Here is a 16,438-nt window from a genome sequence, read left to right on the forward strand (position 1 = left end):
ATATATATATATATATAAACTCCTTACTTCGTCATTTCATTCACACGGATTCTCATAATAGTAGTGAAATTTGTTGGGCGATTATACGGGAAAATTCATTTGGACAGCCTTAAAAATCCTACGATGTATCAATACAAGAGCGGATATACCAGGAACAACAGCGTTGGAGAATAAACTGCGGTTCACAAGTGACGAATAATTGACAGAAACATGGTTCCGGGTTAAAGCAGTCCTATGTTATCTCTCTGAACGCGCTTGTATAGCCTTTGTCAATTTCAGTCAGATTCCTAAAGACAGTCAGTCTAGTCTTTAGGAAGAAAGGACAAGATGTCGTGGAATTCTATTAGTTTTTTTGTTTGTGAGAAACAATTGGAGTTGGCACAAAATTCGGCACGTACTGAGCATTGTTTTAGTGTTGCTTCATATCGGAAATGTGAATTTCATGCTAATCCCAGATTCTTCAGCTTTGGTAACATCTTCATGATTTTTAAATTCAGTAGTTTGTTTGGCTGTTTCAGACGGGAGATTTGAAGTTGACAGATTGGAGCTAAAATGAAAAGCATCCAATGTGCCTATCGATATGTGATGTTACTCAATGCATCTCACTCTAATCTGTTCGCCGGTCAACCTCAATGAAATCCCTTCAACTTCGTGTTGTCCACCATACAACTTCAGGGTGTACTTACGCACAACCTCCAGAAAAGACAAAAGGCGGACCCATTTACAGCGGTCAGCAAATCAAAATATGCACAGTTAGCAGTTGAGCGTCTGGTTGGCAAACATGTCTATGTGAATGGTAAAACTATCACAAGCCAAAGCTTTTCTTGCTCTTTTATCATCAAAATAAACAAAGAACTAGCAAGATGCAAACCAGTACGGGTGAGTTTGAATGGAGTCGAAGAAAGTAAGCACTGTAAACGCGCAGAATGGCATCCTTATGTCAGTCACTCTAACTTCACAATGTTCATCCCGGGTGGAGCTGAGATCAGAGAGGCGTAAAGTTTATCTGCTCGCAGTAATCATTATGCCTGACCCTGGCAGACTTCTGCGTCATGCAAACTGATAACCGCTAGCTGTTTGGTTCTTAATAATCACTCCGTTCCCTATCGGAATCGGTTCATAGGTCAGTGCGAAGAATGGTAGCGTGAAATTATTTTCCCACGAAAAATACTTTCTGCAACCTGAATAATCACATGTTCGTGGATGAGAAAGCGGTCAGTTTATACAGCAATTCAGTCAAGAATGAACAAATGATTGCGCGTCGCTTGCTTTTCCTACTGGCTTCGTTCTGCAAGAACTAGGGAGAGAACTCTCTGTTGTTCAAGGCCTTTCATTTAGAAATATATATTGAAACTTTCATAGGCACCTGTGGGAAAACCTGTCGTGAAACGCCCCAGATTAGTAGGTTACCCAATAGTTCCTCAGGAATGTTGGAATCCAGTACAGCCGAATCCGAAACATTATGTACAAAAGATAGGTAAGTGATAACTCGTGGAAGTTCAAGGTATTGGAAAATAAAAACGCCAGCTGACCAGTCCAATCCAGACGTCTTTGAATTGACTGAAGGCTGGCTCATTCGCAGAATCGATAGCACCTCGTTTTTGTATCAGATTATGGACTAATCTGCACCACACAGAATGAATATAGGTTTCCCGTCTTATTATCGCTAATTCCTGGAACTTGGGCTTATAAAATCTATAGCAAATGGAGTTTTCCATGGACCATGAAATGACCACTGCAGAGATCGCCGGATTCCTTCAGAAAACAGACATTTGAGTGTATGGTTACCATGACGTACCTTACCGACCACGTACTCTTTTTGTGAAATTAAAGTTTCCGATATTACTGAAACTCGATGTGCACGTCAAGAACTGGTTGAATATTGTTTTCCGGATTCCCTAACTGACTCTTGAGCCAACGGGACCCAGCCGACACGAACTCTCTATATCTTAACGCTTCGGTTTCTTGGAGATAGTGTCCATTTAGTCTCCTTACACTTGTGTAAGTTTGCTGTGTAGATATGCCTTTTGGACCAAGCAGAGTCACCCGGAGGATACCTTACTCAACACTTATCAAAGAAGTTCACCAAGGACTGACTTCCTAGATGGCTACAAAGAGGTCAGCTTACACTGGGATGACACTAGGCGAGTGAGAAAGATTCCAAGTGAATTTGGGGGAAATTCAGATTGTTCACTCAGCTAACTTCAGTCGGCTGCGGTATATACTACATTCTCATATCCTGAAATATTTCGCATCAATTACTCCTACTATTCCAACACGGCCTTTCAGGACACCCTTGGGGCAGGGTTGTGGGAAACAGCCATTGTTGAGCTAATTATTTAGGGAAGGATTAAATGTAATCCCTCGAACTATTGACCGATTGGTCTCATATTGGTGGTCTGTAAGGTTATAGACAATTTAACTGAGGATGCAACAGCGAGCCACGTCCAGAAGTTAGACACCAGAACAAGTTTTTATAAATGGCCTTCAATTGTATCTAATCTACGTTTTGTAAATGTGAAACTGTCAGAGATATTTATTGTCCGCGACCCGGTAGACAATGTTTGTCAGTTGAAGCGAGACATTTGGTCGTATACTGCATTAATGTCTATTGTTTAAACATTCGGAACACAGCTTTCGGTCTGCTTGAATAAAGTGACCTTTGCACCTACGAAGCAATGAGGATGAGGCTTTTCTGAGTAGCTGAATACCTTAGGCGAAAGTGCCGAGACCAGAAAAGCTCAGTAAGTATATGAATGGCGTTTCGCAACACATGACTAAACGGTATCTGATATACGTAGCATACCAAAGGTTTTGTTATTAATCAATGCTGAACAGACGGCAGATCATCTTCTAAAGGTCCTGAGCCACAATGTTATTACTCTGGAGGTTACCTTCTGTCGCAGACAGGCTGGAAATGCTGAGGCGCGAATCGTCAGCATGTAGAAGACCGTAATCTAAACTAGGCCCTTATACAGGAAAAAGTGAGTGCATCCTTGAAATGCTGAATAAATAAACCACCAAAAATGGAGAAGCAGCTCTGACCTAGACAATTTTGAATGACCCAAAGATCATCCAACAAGCTCACCGCTGAATTCTGCCGAATCCTTCTTATCTGTCACGTAGAGGTCATTTCGGAATGGGAAAGTCTGCCTCCAGCCTCATATTTGGGACCGACTAGAAAGGCGGCTGTATATGGCTATAGATATCTGGAAAGTCCATTAGGATTGTGCAGGTCGAACCAGTTTTTTTCACACACTTGAACCATAATAGGTTTTACGAGATTATATAGGAGAGTTTCGGTTGTGCTTCAGGGCGTCGACTAAGAGACGAAGGAGGAGACCTCAGTGAGGATTTTTAAGGTGTTAGAAGGCTCCGTTAGAAGCAATTGGTCACTCTATGGATGAGGGTTTTTGCTTACCGGAGTGGCCTTCTTAAGACAATTCCGTTTGCCAAAACACTAAAAGAATCTTCGGGAGCCTTCATTTATGCACATCAGATGATCCGGAATAGGTGATGATCTGTTGCACTCTACTCTATTTAAAGAGGCGAGTTGTGTGGCGCACCTCCGACTAACTAACTGAATAACGCAAACATTTTATCGTTCTTCTCACTCATTTCGTCCAACCGATATATACCTGTTTGGAACCGAACTTCAAAATTTCCAACAATACGAAAAATTATTTTAATATTACGGTCAATAACTTGTGAATCTCCTTACGAAATCTACAAGCATGGTTAATTAAGAAACCCAAGGTAATAAACAATGTTGATTGATGCAACACACCATGACGCATTTTCTTCCATCTCGTTGGGAGAATATTCTAACTTAAGGAATCTTCAGTAACTGAACGGCTTTAAAGTATGACGAATAACATGGCAACGAAACTCGCTTACAAATTTATCTGGTTCTCATGGGAGACTCACATGGGTGCACTGCATAAATGCCACTTCATAATCCATCTGGACCGTGTTGAAGACATCGAAGTATTTTCCTCCGCACGGTCCTACTCGTAAGATGAATGAAAACACCTGAAACACCTAATAAGGGTTTCAACCCCTCTGGTATTACTTAAGTGGACATAATCCAGATTTTCACCCAACATATTTCGCAGTTGAAAACCAAACTGTGCTTATGTGATGAGGACTCTCTCTACAACTGAGTGTGAAGCACTAGAAAAGAATAAAATGTTGAAATTTTTGTTCACGGCCCGCTCAACGAGCTCCAAAATGGTCGGAGCCAGACAGCGAGTTTAACATAACATTTTACCAACCTTGTGAGTAGGACCAGATTTAGAGCTATGGTATCTCGCAGTTAACTTGCAAAACCAGGGCTGTCAACCACTTCAAACGGGTAGTAATCGCTCTCTTAGAGGTGTATGGGAGGCTGTGATGAAGACAAAGTCCGAATTAGGACAGGGAAGGCGTCGAGATGCGGCGAAAATGCGTTTTATTTTCGTGAGTGGGTTTATTCGTTGCACTGATTTTTTTCGAAAAAATTGAATCCAATGGGATTTTTTAAAGTTAAAGCATAGTGTAGTGGAATAAGTTGTTGTAATCCGACGTTTTGGTTGCCGTGGGCAACCTTTCCCAAGGATTTCTGCAATAAAAATTGAATCCAATGTGCATGACTCTGTCTCACGAACTTACTATGCACTTTATTAGAACATTACATGAAACACTGTTTTGTGTTACTGGTTCTAGTGACACTGTTCACCTGAAGCATACAAAATGAGAGGATTGAAAACATCTTGCATCGCAAGAGCTAAGGTGGCGGCTAGATGAAAAGTTCTGAGACCACTGAGCTAAAAGTTAAGAGGCCCTCTTCGAGGAGAGGAAAATTGGTGACCAACGATATTTCACGACGTGAATTAACAACACTCCATTTTACAACTAATACGTTAAAAAGTTCCGCAAGAACTTGTTTGTTTAAAAAAATATCCAAGTGTAAGAAGCTGCATACTGTTACGAATTTTCAGAACGGGTCAACAAGTATGTAGTGCAAAATAACTGCTGTCATTCTGTCAGCAGCAACTTGAAGATAAGTTTACTTTTTGATTGCCTCCTGTGAGCTAGTTCATTAGAACCCGCAAATTTCGCTATCTTCCCTCATTACAGAATGGGTTGCGGAATATCATGCATACTTACTCGTCATGGACTGTTGTCCAACCGAATTAAAACGAGAAGGCCTTCCCCCTCCAAGAAAGAGTTTCCGTCGTTCTCTAACGGGCAAATTCATGAAACTGTAATCAACCTCCTCATTTTCGTCAGGCATCGGGCGAGCGTTGACTGGTTTTGGGATCTCATTGTACTACAGAAGGATAGAGAGGAACATTGCATGGAAATAGGGTTCGGTAAATTTATTCAGACTGAAGTATAACCATCTGTTCTAATATCGAAGTCACTGCAAATCTTACGCTATGTCCTGCGTGAATGATAGTCAAAAAGCGGGTTCGGAATTAGCGTTCTCGAGTTGACTAATCTTAGGATGTACAACCAGCACGGCCATATCAACTTCAAAGCACTATAAAAACCACTGTGGATTTGCTGATCCCATACCAAAAACACCAACTGAGAACATCATATGAAAATCGGTTTCATCCTTTAGGAGTAAATTCGTGCAGGTAAAAAGGGGCGGTTAATTTTTCAAATATTGCGCCTTACCGTCGGGTCTATTGTGTACATCTGAGAGGCATAAACGGTGTTTTTGGAGACAGAGTGATGCCAAAAATTCTGGATGTAAACATTCTAACATTGGCTAACCAGAAGTTGTTTCTAGCTGGGAAATATTATGATATTGTGCTTAGGAAAAAAGAAGTTGATCATTTGCCTATACGCTGGTAGGTAAATGGTAAAATAGGCTAAAAAGACGCTCGTGCTTGGTGTAGCCTGCCACCGACGTTGCTCTGGATGCACAGGGAAAATCTCCAATACATCGAGCAAATAATCCACTTCAAAGGAAAGAAGTTGAGAAAGGTTAATCAGCAAGACAACTTTAGAAGGGATCCGTAATCACAGTTCCTCTTCTCTCTCAATCCGTTGATTGGTATGACTTCAGAGAATAAATAAAATGGTGAACTGTAAGGTCAAATCTACCCCTTGAAGTGCAGTCTAAAGAAGCTTGACAGTAGATGACCCCAACGGTGCCGGCTTTTGTAGTGCAAACTTACTTTGGAACTTGAGCTTTGACGGTACTGAGGCACATAACGATTGTCATGGTAATTTGTCCCCTAGTTGTGTACAAACTGGAATGCATGGTGGGACTGGGTTACGATAGGTTCACCTCTGTTTGGACGTAATATACTATTCATAAGGTTGCTGAAAATTCCTCGACAACCATCGACCGGTTTTGCCCTTCTTGGGGCTCATCCCCGGGGGCACAGTCCCCGAGTTTCCGTCGACTTCCTGTTCTGCTTGGGAGATTCAGCTGAGTTTCAGGTGATTTTTTCAAAAACGGCTTTTTTGCAACTGAATGTATTTTGCCTAGTTCATTCCTGTTGTTTGAAGGTGTCCCTCATTTTCGTCAGGCATCGGGCGAGCGTTGACTGGTTTTGGGATCTCATTGTACTACAGAAGGATAGAGAGGAACATTGCATGGAAATAGGGTTCGGTAAATTTATTCAGACTGAAGTATAACCATCTGTTCTAATATCGAAGTCACTGCAAATCTTACGCTATGTCCTGCGTGAATGATAGTCAAAAAGCGGGTTCGGAATTAGCGTTCTCGAGTTGACTAATCTTAGGATGTACAACCAGCACGGCCATATCAACTTCAAAGCACTATAAAAACCACTGTGGATTTGCTGATCCCATACCAAAAACACCAACTGAGAACATCATATGAAAATCGGTTTCATCCTTTAGGAGTAAATTCGTGCAGGTAAAAAGGGGCGGTTAATTTTTCAAATATTGCGCCTTACCGTCGGGTCTATTGTGTACATCTGAGAGGCATAAACGGTGTTTTTGGAGACAGAGTGATGCCAAAAATTCTGGATGTAAACATTCTAACATTGGCTAACCAGAAGTTGTTTCTAGCTGGGAAATATTATGATATTGTGCTTAGGAAAAAAGAAGTTGATCATTTGCCTATACGCTGGTAGGTAAATGGTAAAATAGGCTAAAAAGACGCTCGTGCTTGGTGTAGCCTGCCACCGACGTTGCTCTGGATGCACAGGGAAAATCTCCAATACATCGAGCAAATAATCCACTTCAAAGGAAAGAAGTTGAGAAAGGTTAATCAGCAAGACAACTTTAGAAGGGATCCGTAATCACAGTTCCTCTTCTCTCTCAATCCGTTGATTGGTATGACTTCAGAGAATAAATAAAATGGTGAACTGTAAGGTCAAATCTACCCCTTGAAGTGCAGTCTAAAGAAGCTTGACAGTAGATGACCCCAACGGTGCCGGCTTTTGTAGTGCAAACTTACTTTGGAACTTGAGCTTTGACGGTACTGAGGCACATAACGATTGTCATGGTAATTTGTCCCCTAGTTGTGTACAAACTGGAATGCATGGTGGGACTGGGTTACGATAGGTTCACCTCTGTTTGGACGTAATATACTATTCATAAGGTTGCTGAAAATTCCTCGACAACCATCGACCGGTTTTGCCCTTCTTGGGGCTCATCCCCGGGGGCACAGTCCCCGAGTTTCCGTCGACTTCCTGTTCTGCTTGGGAGATTCAGCTGAGTTTCAGGTGATTTTTTCAAAAACGGCTTTTTTGCAACTGAATGTATTTTGCTTAGTTCATTCCTGCTGTTTGAAGGTGTCAGTAGGCATCGAGTTCCAATGAAAACATAGAATTTGAAGTTTTGTACGTCCTGCTGAGCGCTGAGACAAAGCGTTTGGTTGTTTCAGCGGCTTCATCAAGTAGGTTCTATATGCACCCTATTTATGAATACTCTGCCACTGTTAGATAGTTACGCCTTACGTCAACGTGCCTGGTTCTCACCCAAGTGTTCGAAATAACTTCTAACCCATCTAAGTTGCAGTCTGGTCAGGTTGGAATACGGCCAAAATGTGTGTATGGATGCGATCACGTAGGTTCCTTGTAAATATATTTTTCAACCGACCCTTCAAGCCTAGCAATAATGACTACTTCAAAAAATGTTAAGCTTTTATCCATTTTCACTTTATAGTTTGCCGAGAGATTTGGGTGGATATTACGAAGACGCTCGACAAACTCCAATGCAGATGTCTTACTTAATGGGACAACGCAGTTCATGCATAACTTAACGTTTGAAAACCCAATGCGAATATCGCTGGGCCGTTCGTTCTTTTACCGTCTTAGTTGGCAACACAAAACCGCATCATCACAATCAGCCTTTCTGAAGTTTATGACTGGTTGTAAGTACGAGCTTAAAGGAAGGGTATATATCAAAAGCAACGACGCAGCGCTTTCAAAAGAAATTAAAAACGAGAGATGGTGAGCGAATTCCAGCCCGTTGTAAAAAAATCACACCTAAATGAACCGAAGCGTCCTATAAATGCCTTCCGATTATTTTTTTCTTTTCTGCATGAATGTTTGTCCTATTTAACGACGGTCATGTGGGATTGTAGTCAAATTCATTCAACGAAGTGGTTGATGACACTCCGGATTATTTCTGATAAGTTGTGAACGCTCATTTCATCACAAACTTTTGTGTTTAATTCATTATAAAGAGATAAAAATGTCGCAATATTACGAATCAAAGCAGGTATCATTTTCTTGACTGAAAGCACATCCATGAAACAGGAGATTTTGGCTGGCTCCGGGGAGATGCGCTTTTATACAGGCACTTTAAAAATACCACTCACTGACAAGTGGATTTGTGCTGCATACTTGCATAACAAAGCTATTACATCGACTTGTGCGCTGCTTACTAAAAGTAATGTAGATAACCCAAAAGGCGCTTTCCTGACATGCCTAAGTGTTCTGTTACTCTGTTAGCAGGTGAAATATCAGAAGTTATCTGAAAAGCCTCATTTTTATTGGGAACGTTGTCAGTTCTGCGGATTCCGTCCATCACCCTCGAGCCGCGTGGTTACTAAGCATGTTCTATGTTGCGAGGTTAACTTTCTTACCAAAGATTCATCATGCATGCCGCTGTTTAAGAAATTCAGTAAGCTGTTGATAGTAACATGATGATTAGTGCTACGGTCAAGTGAAAAAGCTACTGAATGCAGCGAAATCGACGTCTCCACTTTGCATTCGTGTGTTGTTTCGCCAGTCAAACGTCCGGCAGGTTTTCATTTTTGGTTCCGTTTTGCACTGTAAAACACAACTACAAATAGTTGTTTGTTATCTGCAACATGATGATGTAGTGGTGATGTAGTGATCTTCACATTAGGCCACCTCGAGCAACTTAACGCTGAAACAGCCCAACGTAATCAACGTGAGTCCTGTGGCGATCAGTCTGAACTGCACTAATAAGTCCTGTCGTATCGCGGGGAGACTGAAAGCATTGCTGGGTAAGTTTTCCCCTGGCCGGTTGACCACACTTCACTCACCGAGTCGAGCCGTGAGTACGGTCCTTGTTGCCAGGACGTCGTCGAGCTTGCTGGACGCGGTAGGCTGCGTGAGGCAAATCTTGTACCCATATACTGATTGCTGAACATTGGTATACTGAAAAGAAAATAAACAGAAAATCATCACACAAAACCAAACTGTACCAAACATATCTTTTCAATATCTGATTACTCATCCTTGTGAGAATACTCGTGTATTCTGTTTTGTGAATTTTGTTTTCGGGGAAAAACCATAGAAATGCCTTTCAAATCTCAATGTCAGCGACAAGCCAGGCAAACTCATAAGTCCCTTTGAAGTACTAAGCATACTCCATGATGAAAATATCATCACACCCAATTCAAATGCCAGATTTCAGTCGATTTGTTTGGCGGTTAGAAATTACATAACAAATCTCTAATGCGGAATGCATTATTAGTATAAGTCCTTTCACATGGTCACTACCACGATGTCGAACAGCCAGTACCTTCAAAAGTAGCTGAGTGAGAAGTGACTCCCGGTGACGCGGTTTTAGTTAGCACTTTAAACTTTAGCACTCTTAAAACTCTGTAAACCGGCTTTTTCTTTAAAGGCAGCGCAATAAAATGGCAGTATTCTATTACAATAAAATAATTCTGAAACAGTAACACCATTAAAATAAAACAACTAAGGCTCATTGATAGTGGCTTGAGACTTTGAAGTTACGGATTTCCAACGCGAAATTAGTCTTCGATTCCTAAGCTCTGTTATATTACGTCCAACTATTTTTTAAAAGGTATGCTAAATTTTATATTACCTATGCTCCTTTTAGGTTAAATCAGGCACCATTGAACCTCTGCTCCTAATTCACTTTGCTGAGCTATTCTACATACTTCACATAACAAAGCAAAAATATTCTGCTTGACACACAAAGACAAGTTTTGAAGGCGATGCTTCCAGGCACGATGATCAGTCCCTCGTCAAACTGCATGGATAAGTCTCGCATTCAGTGTTTTTAGGGTGCCCCTAAATATCACGTACAATGATGAACCTTTGATGAAGCAATAGCTGTCCAGTAGAACGCAAGGCAAGGTAGGTTGCGCTTGAGAGACGGATAGTCGTCCTATGGTTTATTGTTAGGAGGTGCGGTCTACACCAAACAAACTATCGTTACGGCACGACTGAATTCTTTACAGTCTGGTTGGCGATTAGGCATCTGTCCGGAACCTTCAACTTTGATTTTCTAGAACGTTATCGTTCCTGCCTCTAAAGATAGCTTTCCATTTACATGAACAATGTGTATAAAAGAAACGTTCACCTATCTGGACCCGGGATTTTAATGTCCTATACGGCTAGATCGCAAGACTTTCATGTATGATTCAATAGCCATGCCCACTATGGGCCGCTTGAAATATATATGGTTTGTAGCAGATTAAATACGTTTTTTTAGTTAGTGGGAAGGCGGAGTGTGCAAAGCCTTTAGCAAAAAGTTCGTTCGGTGTTTTTCCCACAAACGTTAGAGGCATATACACCCAAGTCACATGAAAAAGCGCATGGCAATAAACAACCTCCATAGGACTCTGTATACTTATTTCGAAATCAGCAACTTTTATTGTACCCGCTCCTTTCTCACATAACCTCGTTTTTAGTCTGAAGGGAATAAGCGGATCAGTTGCTTCAACAAAAATGCATTCACTAAAATGTTAGCCTTAAGGCTCATGTTTACAAGTCTAAAACCACAGGGTAGGATTCTCTCATGTAATCCAGCAATCTGAAGTAGTAGCAGATACCTCAAAATGTGTTTACCAAAACAAGAACATTTTCACAGGTTGAATGAATAACGGCAAAACTTTCTGAACTGGAAAGAGCCAAAAATTCGTTATTATTCCAATAGTGTAATAATAAGGTCGTATTAATTGTGTTGCCCAATTTTGAAGCTTGAATCAGAAATAGAGCAAAGTAGAGGTTTGGTTATTTTTAATGACCTAAGACCACACAAAATGATAAGCCACATCAATTTATGGATTTTTACCGTTGTAAGTTATCAGACAGTCACCATACGACTGCGCAAGCATTCAGTACACAAGAAGGAATTCATAAACGTAAAAGACAACATTGTGCCTTCGAAAATCCTCGACCGAGCCCATTATCTCACACGGAACTCAAAGTGCAAGTTCAGCACAGAATTTCTCCGGAACAGTTTATCGTATGTGGTATAACTGCGTGACCGGTTAATTCACTAACTGACACTGCATCATTAAACAATCCATGCTCTCATCACTATGTCTTTATAATTCCTATGTAAGTTCCGGAATTCACCGGCTGTTGTTTGTGTAGAAAATGGGCTAACAGACGGACTGACCGCATTTTATTGGTAGAGAAATCTCCAGATATTACACATGTTGACACAAAAAATGGAGCTTCACTTGATTTCATCTGTTGGGAGCTTGACATTTGTTTACAAAGCGGTTAGTTTTTTATTGTTTTCTGAAGACCGGAGCGGGAAACTAGGGTAAAAACAATTTTTCGTGGTTCCAAATATAGAAGGTTTAAAGGTCACGCTAATTCGGGTGAAAAATCGGCCAGGATTCTATGAAAATCCTAACGAAGTCGCTTAAACAGATGGAAGTTTCATCGGATTCAACAGTAAGAAAAAAATACAGAGTCAAATTGGAATCAAATGTTTATATTTACTGTCTAAGTTAGATAGTCCGTCACCCAATTAAGTTGTTTTCTTATCCTAGTTTTGCTTCCACTTGTAGGACACCTATTTAAAATGGTGATTAGAAATCAACAATAGCACGTTCAAGAGTGTAAAAGGACTATCAAGTTTTGCTCAAGTGTTTTCCAACTTCTGGCCTGCAGCATGGCTGATAGCCTCACAGGCCATAGAATAAAAAATCCGTTGAATACATTTTTAAAACTGCATTCAAATAATCTAGTCAAGTTTCTTCATCAAAATCCGGTGAAAACAAGTAAATCAATGCTGTTAATAGACAGTGACAAACAGTAAAGTAAAATGAATGACTGCTAATCAAAATAATGAGGTTTTTGTTGCGCGAGGAAGTAGAGAAAATGTTGCTGAAAAAGTTTGCAGTTCGTTTACGTCCCATATTTTTCAAGCGTTTTTATGTTATGTAAGTAGAAATAGTGAACAGTTTTTACTTTTTTTTCAAATGCTCATAGCTTTTTGATCCGAAAGCGAATAGTGCACCAACCTAACCGAAGGTGTACCACTACTTTGGTTTTCACATATTTTCTGATGCAATGCTTGCCTACGGATCTAGATAGACTAAGCGTTTGTTGCAGTTGAACTGTCTATTTACTCTTGTTGTGTTCCCATATAATCTCCATCGTGGATTGGTACTGTCACTTCCCTCAAGATAGCATTCACAGACACAGTGGTATCCAGAAAGGCTTAGGTAGGTCATTCACAGACAAGCACCAATTTGCAACCAAGACAAAATAACGATTTCTTTAGTCGCAATTAACTTGTAGCACGGTAAGGTTTTTTTAATTCGTCCAGTAGTTATATTCAATGGACAAAAACAAGTAGCGTTAAGAATAGCCTGGAACCGTATTCCCTGGCTGTTTATTAAAAAATAGTTCCACATGATTATGCACAACGAATAGACACTAGACTTCAAAGGATTGAAACTTGGCATGATGTCAATGTTAGCAGATAGCTTCTCATGCGCTAAGACGTTCTACCAAGCTATTCTACCTCGTGGTGTATTCATCATTCAAGCTGCTCGACGATATGAATGAGTGGTGTCTCTCATGGTGCTGTTTTTCAATTTTGTTTGATAACGAGCCACTTTTCGAATGATATCACACGCTGATTGTGTAAGGTGATTTCAGGCCTCAAAAATTTTGTATATTTCAGATTTTCATAAAACCAGTAATCACAACCTGTTCAACTGTTACACCTGATGCCTTACTCAATCATTCACTGCTGAAGCTGGATAATTGTTCAACTTGCTAGAACGTTTTTAACTGCACCTCGAGAAAACATTCATCAACAGAGGTAGAAATTTCAAATTCATGATGGCTCTTAATAAGTGGACAGGTTTTAGACAAGATGAGGTGAAAGTCGACTTTATTGGGTAATGTTAAGTGACACGCAAAATGCGTAGAAATTATGCGGAACACATCAGTTACTTTATCAACGGTAGACACGATATTGCTTTTTTCGACATTCAATGAGATGAAGCAGATTTGACCGGTGGTTAGTCAGCTTCCGGATGTCGGAGCGTCAATGTTTAAAAGATGTGACTAACTTAGCACATCCTTCCACCTGGATTAGATGTTTAGGATATAAAGTCGATGACGATAACTCAAATAATTTCCACTCTATATCACAAATGAGAATTTAAAATCTGGCTATGAGAATCCACAAATTTATATAAACAGTGCAACAGCTTGGCACCCATACGATTGTCTTCCATGTTACAGAAACTTAAGTTGGCATTTTCATATGACAATAAATTACTAACGTGCCATTCAACCTACCGATGAGCGTTTTTCAAGTAAGATTTAGTCAAGACATGAATTCAAGTATAAGTGCAACCCAAGATGTGGGGCATCAAACGATCATAGAAAAAATCATATTAAGTTTATTGTCAATATTTCTAAAAACCATCTTGCTCTGTCGTTGTCATAACTCTGTTAATATAGCTGCACTTTCTTCCGGTGCCCAAAATGCGTTTGTCCGTGTGACTTCTAAGTTTGGGCCGGACAATATTAAAGTATCCTTAACAACAGCGTCGATCCAAGATATCTCATCTTATTGCAATTAAAAGACTAATTTCTGAGTGGCCTTTTTTACAAGATAATACTAGCTGCCTAAATTTACCAAACTAGAAGAAAATTTTTATCTGGAATTCTTTTGCAATAACCAGAAAAATATTTTGCACACAAAAATGTTTGCTGTGTAAGAAAGTGGAACAGTGGGAATTATAATAAATCATTGTAACAGGGTTCAAGTGATGGTTGAGCTTTGGATAACGGAGACAGCAGAATATCATAAAAAGTAGGGTTTATTAGGTGACCTTTAATACTGTACATTAGTAGCAATAAAAATCGGATTATTTCGACATTGACGGTGCTACACGGAGATGATGAACTTACAAGAACATTTTTCAGCCTTTAAAACGAAAAACGGCCACGTGACATAACAACTAAATAGGCGTCAATTATGGCTAAGAATCGGCCATTCAAACGCAGTTTCGCAATACCATGTACACCACAACTGGATCCAGCATCAGGTTTGTTTTAGAGCAAGTGCGATAATCACTTCTTGAAACGTTGTTTGTCCCAAATTCATTAGAAATTTCTGTCGTACTAACAGGGCTGCTTATAACTCTTTCTTGTTTGGCTCACTATCCGTTGTGGCAAAATCCCATACACCCCGGGTACAGAACAGACAACAGAACATAGTCTGTTTTCAGTGAAAACTTTCACAGTTCCCTCGCGTGTGTGTTGGAACTTTACAGTAACTTGACAGATATCTGGTATTCTCACTGAGGTTTCCCACTAATCCTCTCTGGGATTCAGAATTCTCACTAAATCTCTGGAACGATAGCAACGTTCGGTTGTAGGAAAAACTCACCAAGATTGCTGACGAACATCGTTTATGTAGAAGCTTGATGAATCAGCTGTGCATTTCAGTCACAGGCATTTCTTAGTAACCAAGTCTATAAAGCACCTTTCGGATAGGCGAGAGCTCGCCAGATCAGTTCGACTGTTACATCTCCCTGAACCTCTTATTTCAAGATGTACCAAATCGGCTACATTCTAATAATCGTTAGAGGTGGTTTTTGAATCCGTATAATGTATAACAATATTACCAGTTTAACAGGCCTCTTCCCGTCACGGCTGCACAATTGTATGCATGCACGCTCAAAACGTTAATGAAAATTCGACTTTGTTAAATAAGTTCCTAGGATGACGTTGCAAACGAGTCATCCAAGCTGCATCACATTGAAGTAAATGGTACACTGTCATCGATTTAAGGAAAGATTGCTTGAAGCTATGGACCAATAAACGCTTCTTTTGAAAGGTTGTCTCACCTGAATTGACAGCAATCGTTCGATAAAAAAACTTTTGAAGACAGAAAATTGATGCTCATTCAAAGGAAATTTCCTTCGAAATAAGACTCTAAATGCAATAACATATTGCACGTATTGTCCTATCAATATTTAGAATGATTCGGCAACGGTTGCAGCAAAAATGCTATGTATGGCGATAATTCCTTTATGTGGAAAACACGTTACTTCGTGATATTTGAGATTACCGGAAGCCCTCGGTAACTGAGAATAAACTCCAAACGAAACCATTGATTTTCGGCCAGATATTCTAAAGAAGATATCGGCTAACCATGAACCTGCTAGTTTTTTAAACACATTTCAATGTTATGCCTGTAACAAACGCAAAACAAGTGAATGGATGTTTTTTTACTAACTTTCAACATTATTCTTGTCTTGTTGAAACGGCAGTTCCTTTCCGCATAATTAGCTGAATATGATTCTCTGTAAAGATCTCCCAAGATACTAAACAGCGGGTATTTTAAGGTTGTCAGTCTCGTTGATGCTCTAGACAATAATACCACGGATACGCAACTCGAAATCTGATTTTTGTTGCCCTAAAGTGTTCCGAAGTGGTCTGTTTTTGATTGGCCGGCAAGACAAAAAACAACAGTCGTTCAGCGCCTTGGCCGCAGAGCCAAATTTGTTCAACAATAGTTTTAAAGAATGCTTTGCGGAACCATCAGGAAGCAATGACATTGACGGATTTAAATGGATCACACATGCTGCGCATTCTGTTAAACCACAGTGTTGTCATTTCGGCTCAATTTCATACTCTTTTACGAGTGTTTTGGCTTAGTTTTAACGTATGTTGTATGTATGACAATATGTTGAAGCAAAGCACGCCATCGGCCCGAAGTTAATAAGCAGATGTAACAGAGCGGTGGATTC

The 16,438-nt window shown here is 40.1% G+C and overlaps 2 protein-coding genes across 2 annotated transcripts in view; one reads left to right on the plus strand and one right to left on the minus strand.

The window, feature by feature from the left end:
- Nucleotides 1-16,438, plus strand: part of T265_03087 (hypothetical protein) — a gene marked incomplete at both ends in the record, with an annotated part of 115,624 nt that overhangs the window by 8,430 nt on the left and 90,756 nt on the right. The window contains 2 exons of the mRNA XM_009167492.1: nucleotides 676-879; nucleotides 1,363-1,477. Of these exons, the coding sequence (XP_009165756.1) occupies nucleotides 676-879; nucleotides 1,363-1,477 (319 nt within the window). The remainder of the gene's footprint in view (nucleotides 1-675; nucleotides 880-1,362; nucleotides 1,478-16,438) is intronic.
- Nucleotides 1-16,438, minus strand: part of T265_03088 (hypothetical protein) — a gene marked incomplete at both ends in the record, with an annotated part of 46,246 nt that overhangs the window by 6,235 nt on the left and 23,573 nt on the right. The window contains 2 exons of the mRNA XM_009167493.1: nucleotides 5,149-5,311; nucleotides 9,488-9,602. Of these exons, the coding sequence (XP_009165757.1) occupies nucleotides 5,149-5,311; nucleotides 9,488-9,595 (271 nt within the window). The remainder of the gene's footprint in view (nucleotides 1-5,148; nucleotides 5,312-9,487; nucleotides 9,603-16,438) is intronic.

Source organism: Opisthorchis viverrini, assembly GCF_000715545.1.
Source record: "Opisthorchis viverrini unplaced genomic scaffold opera_v5_42, whole genome shotgun sequence".
Lineage (NCBI taxonomy): Eukaryota > Metazoa > Platyhelminthes > Trematoda > Opisthorchiida > Opisthorchiidae > Opisthorchis > Opisthorchis viverrini.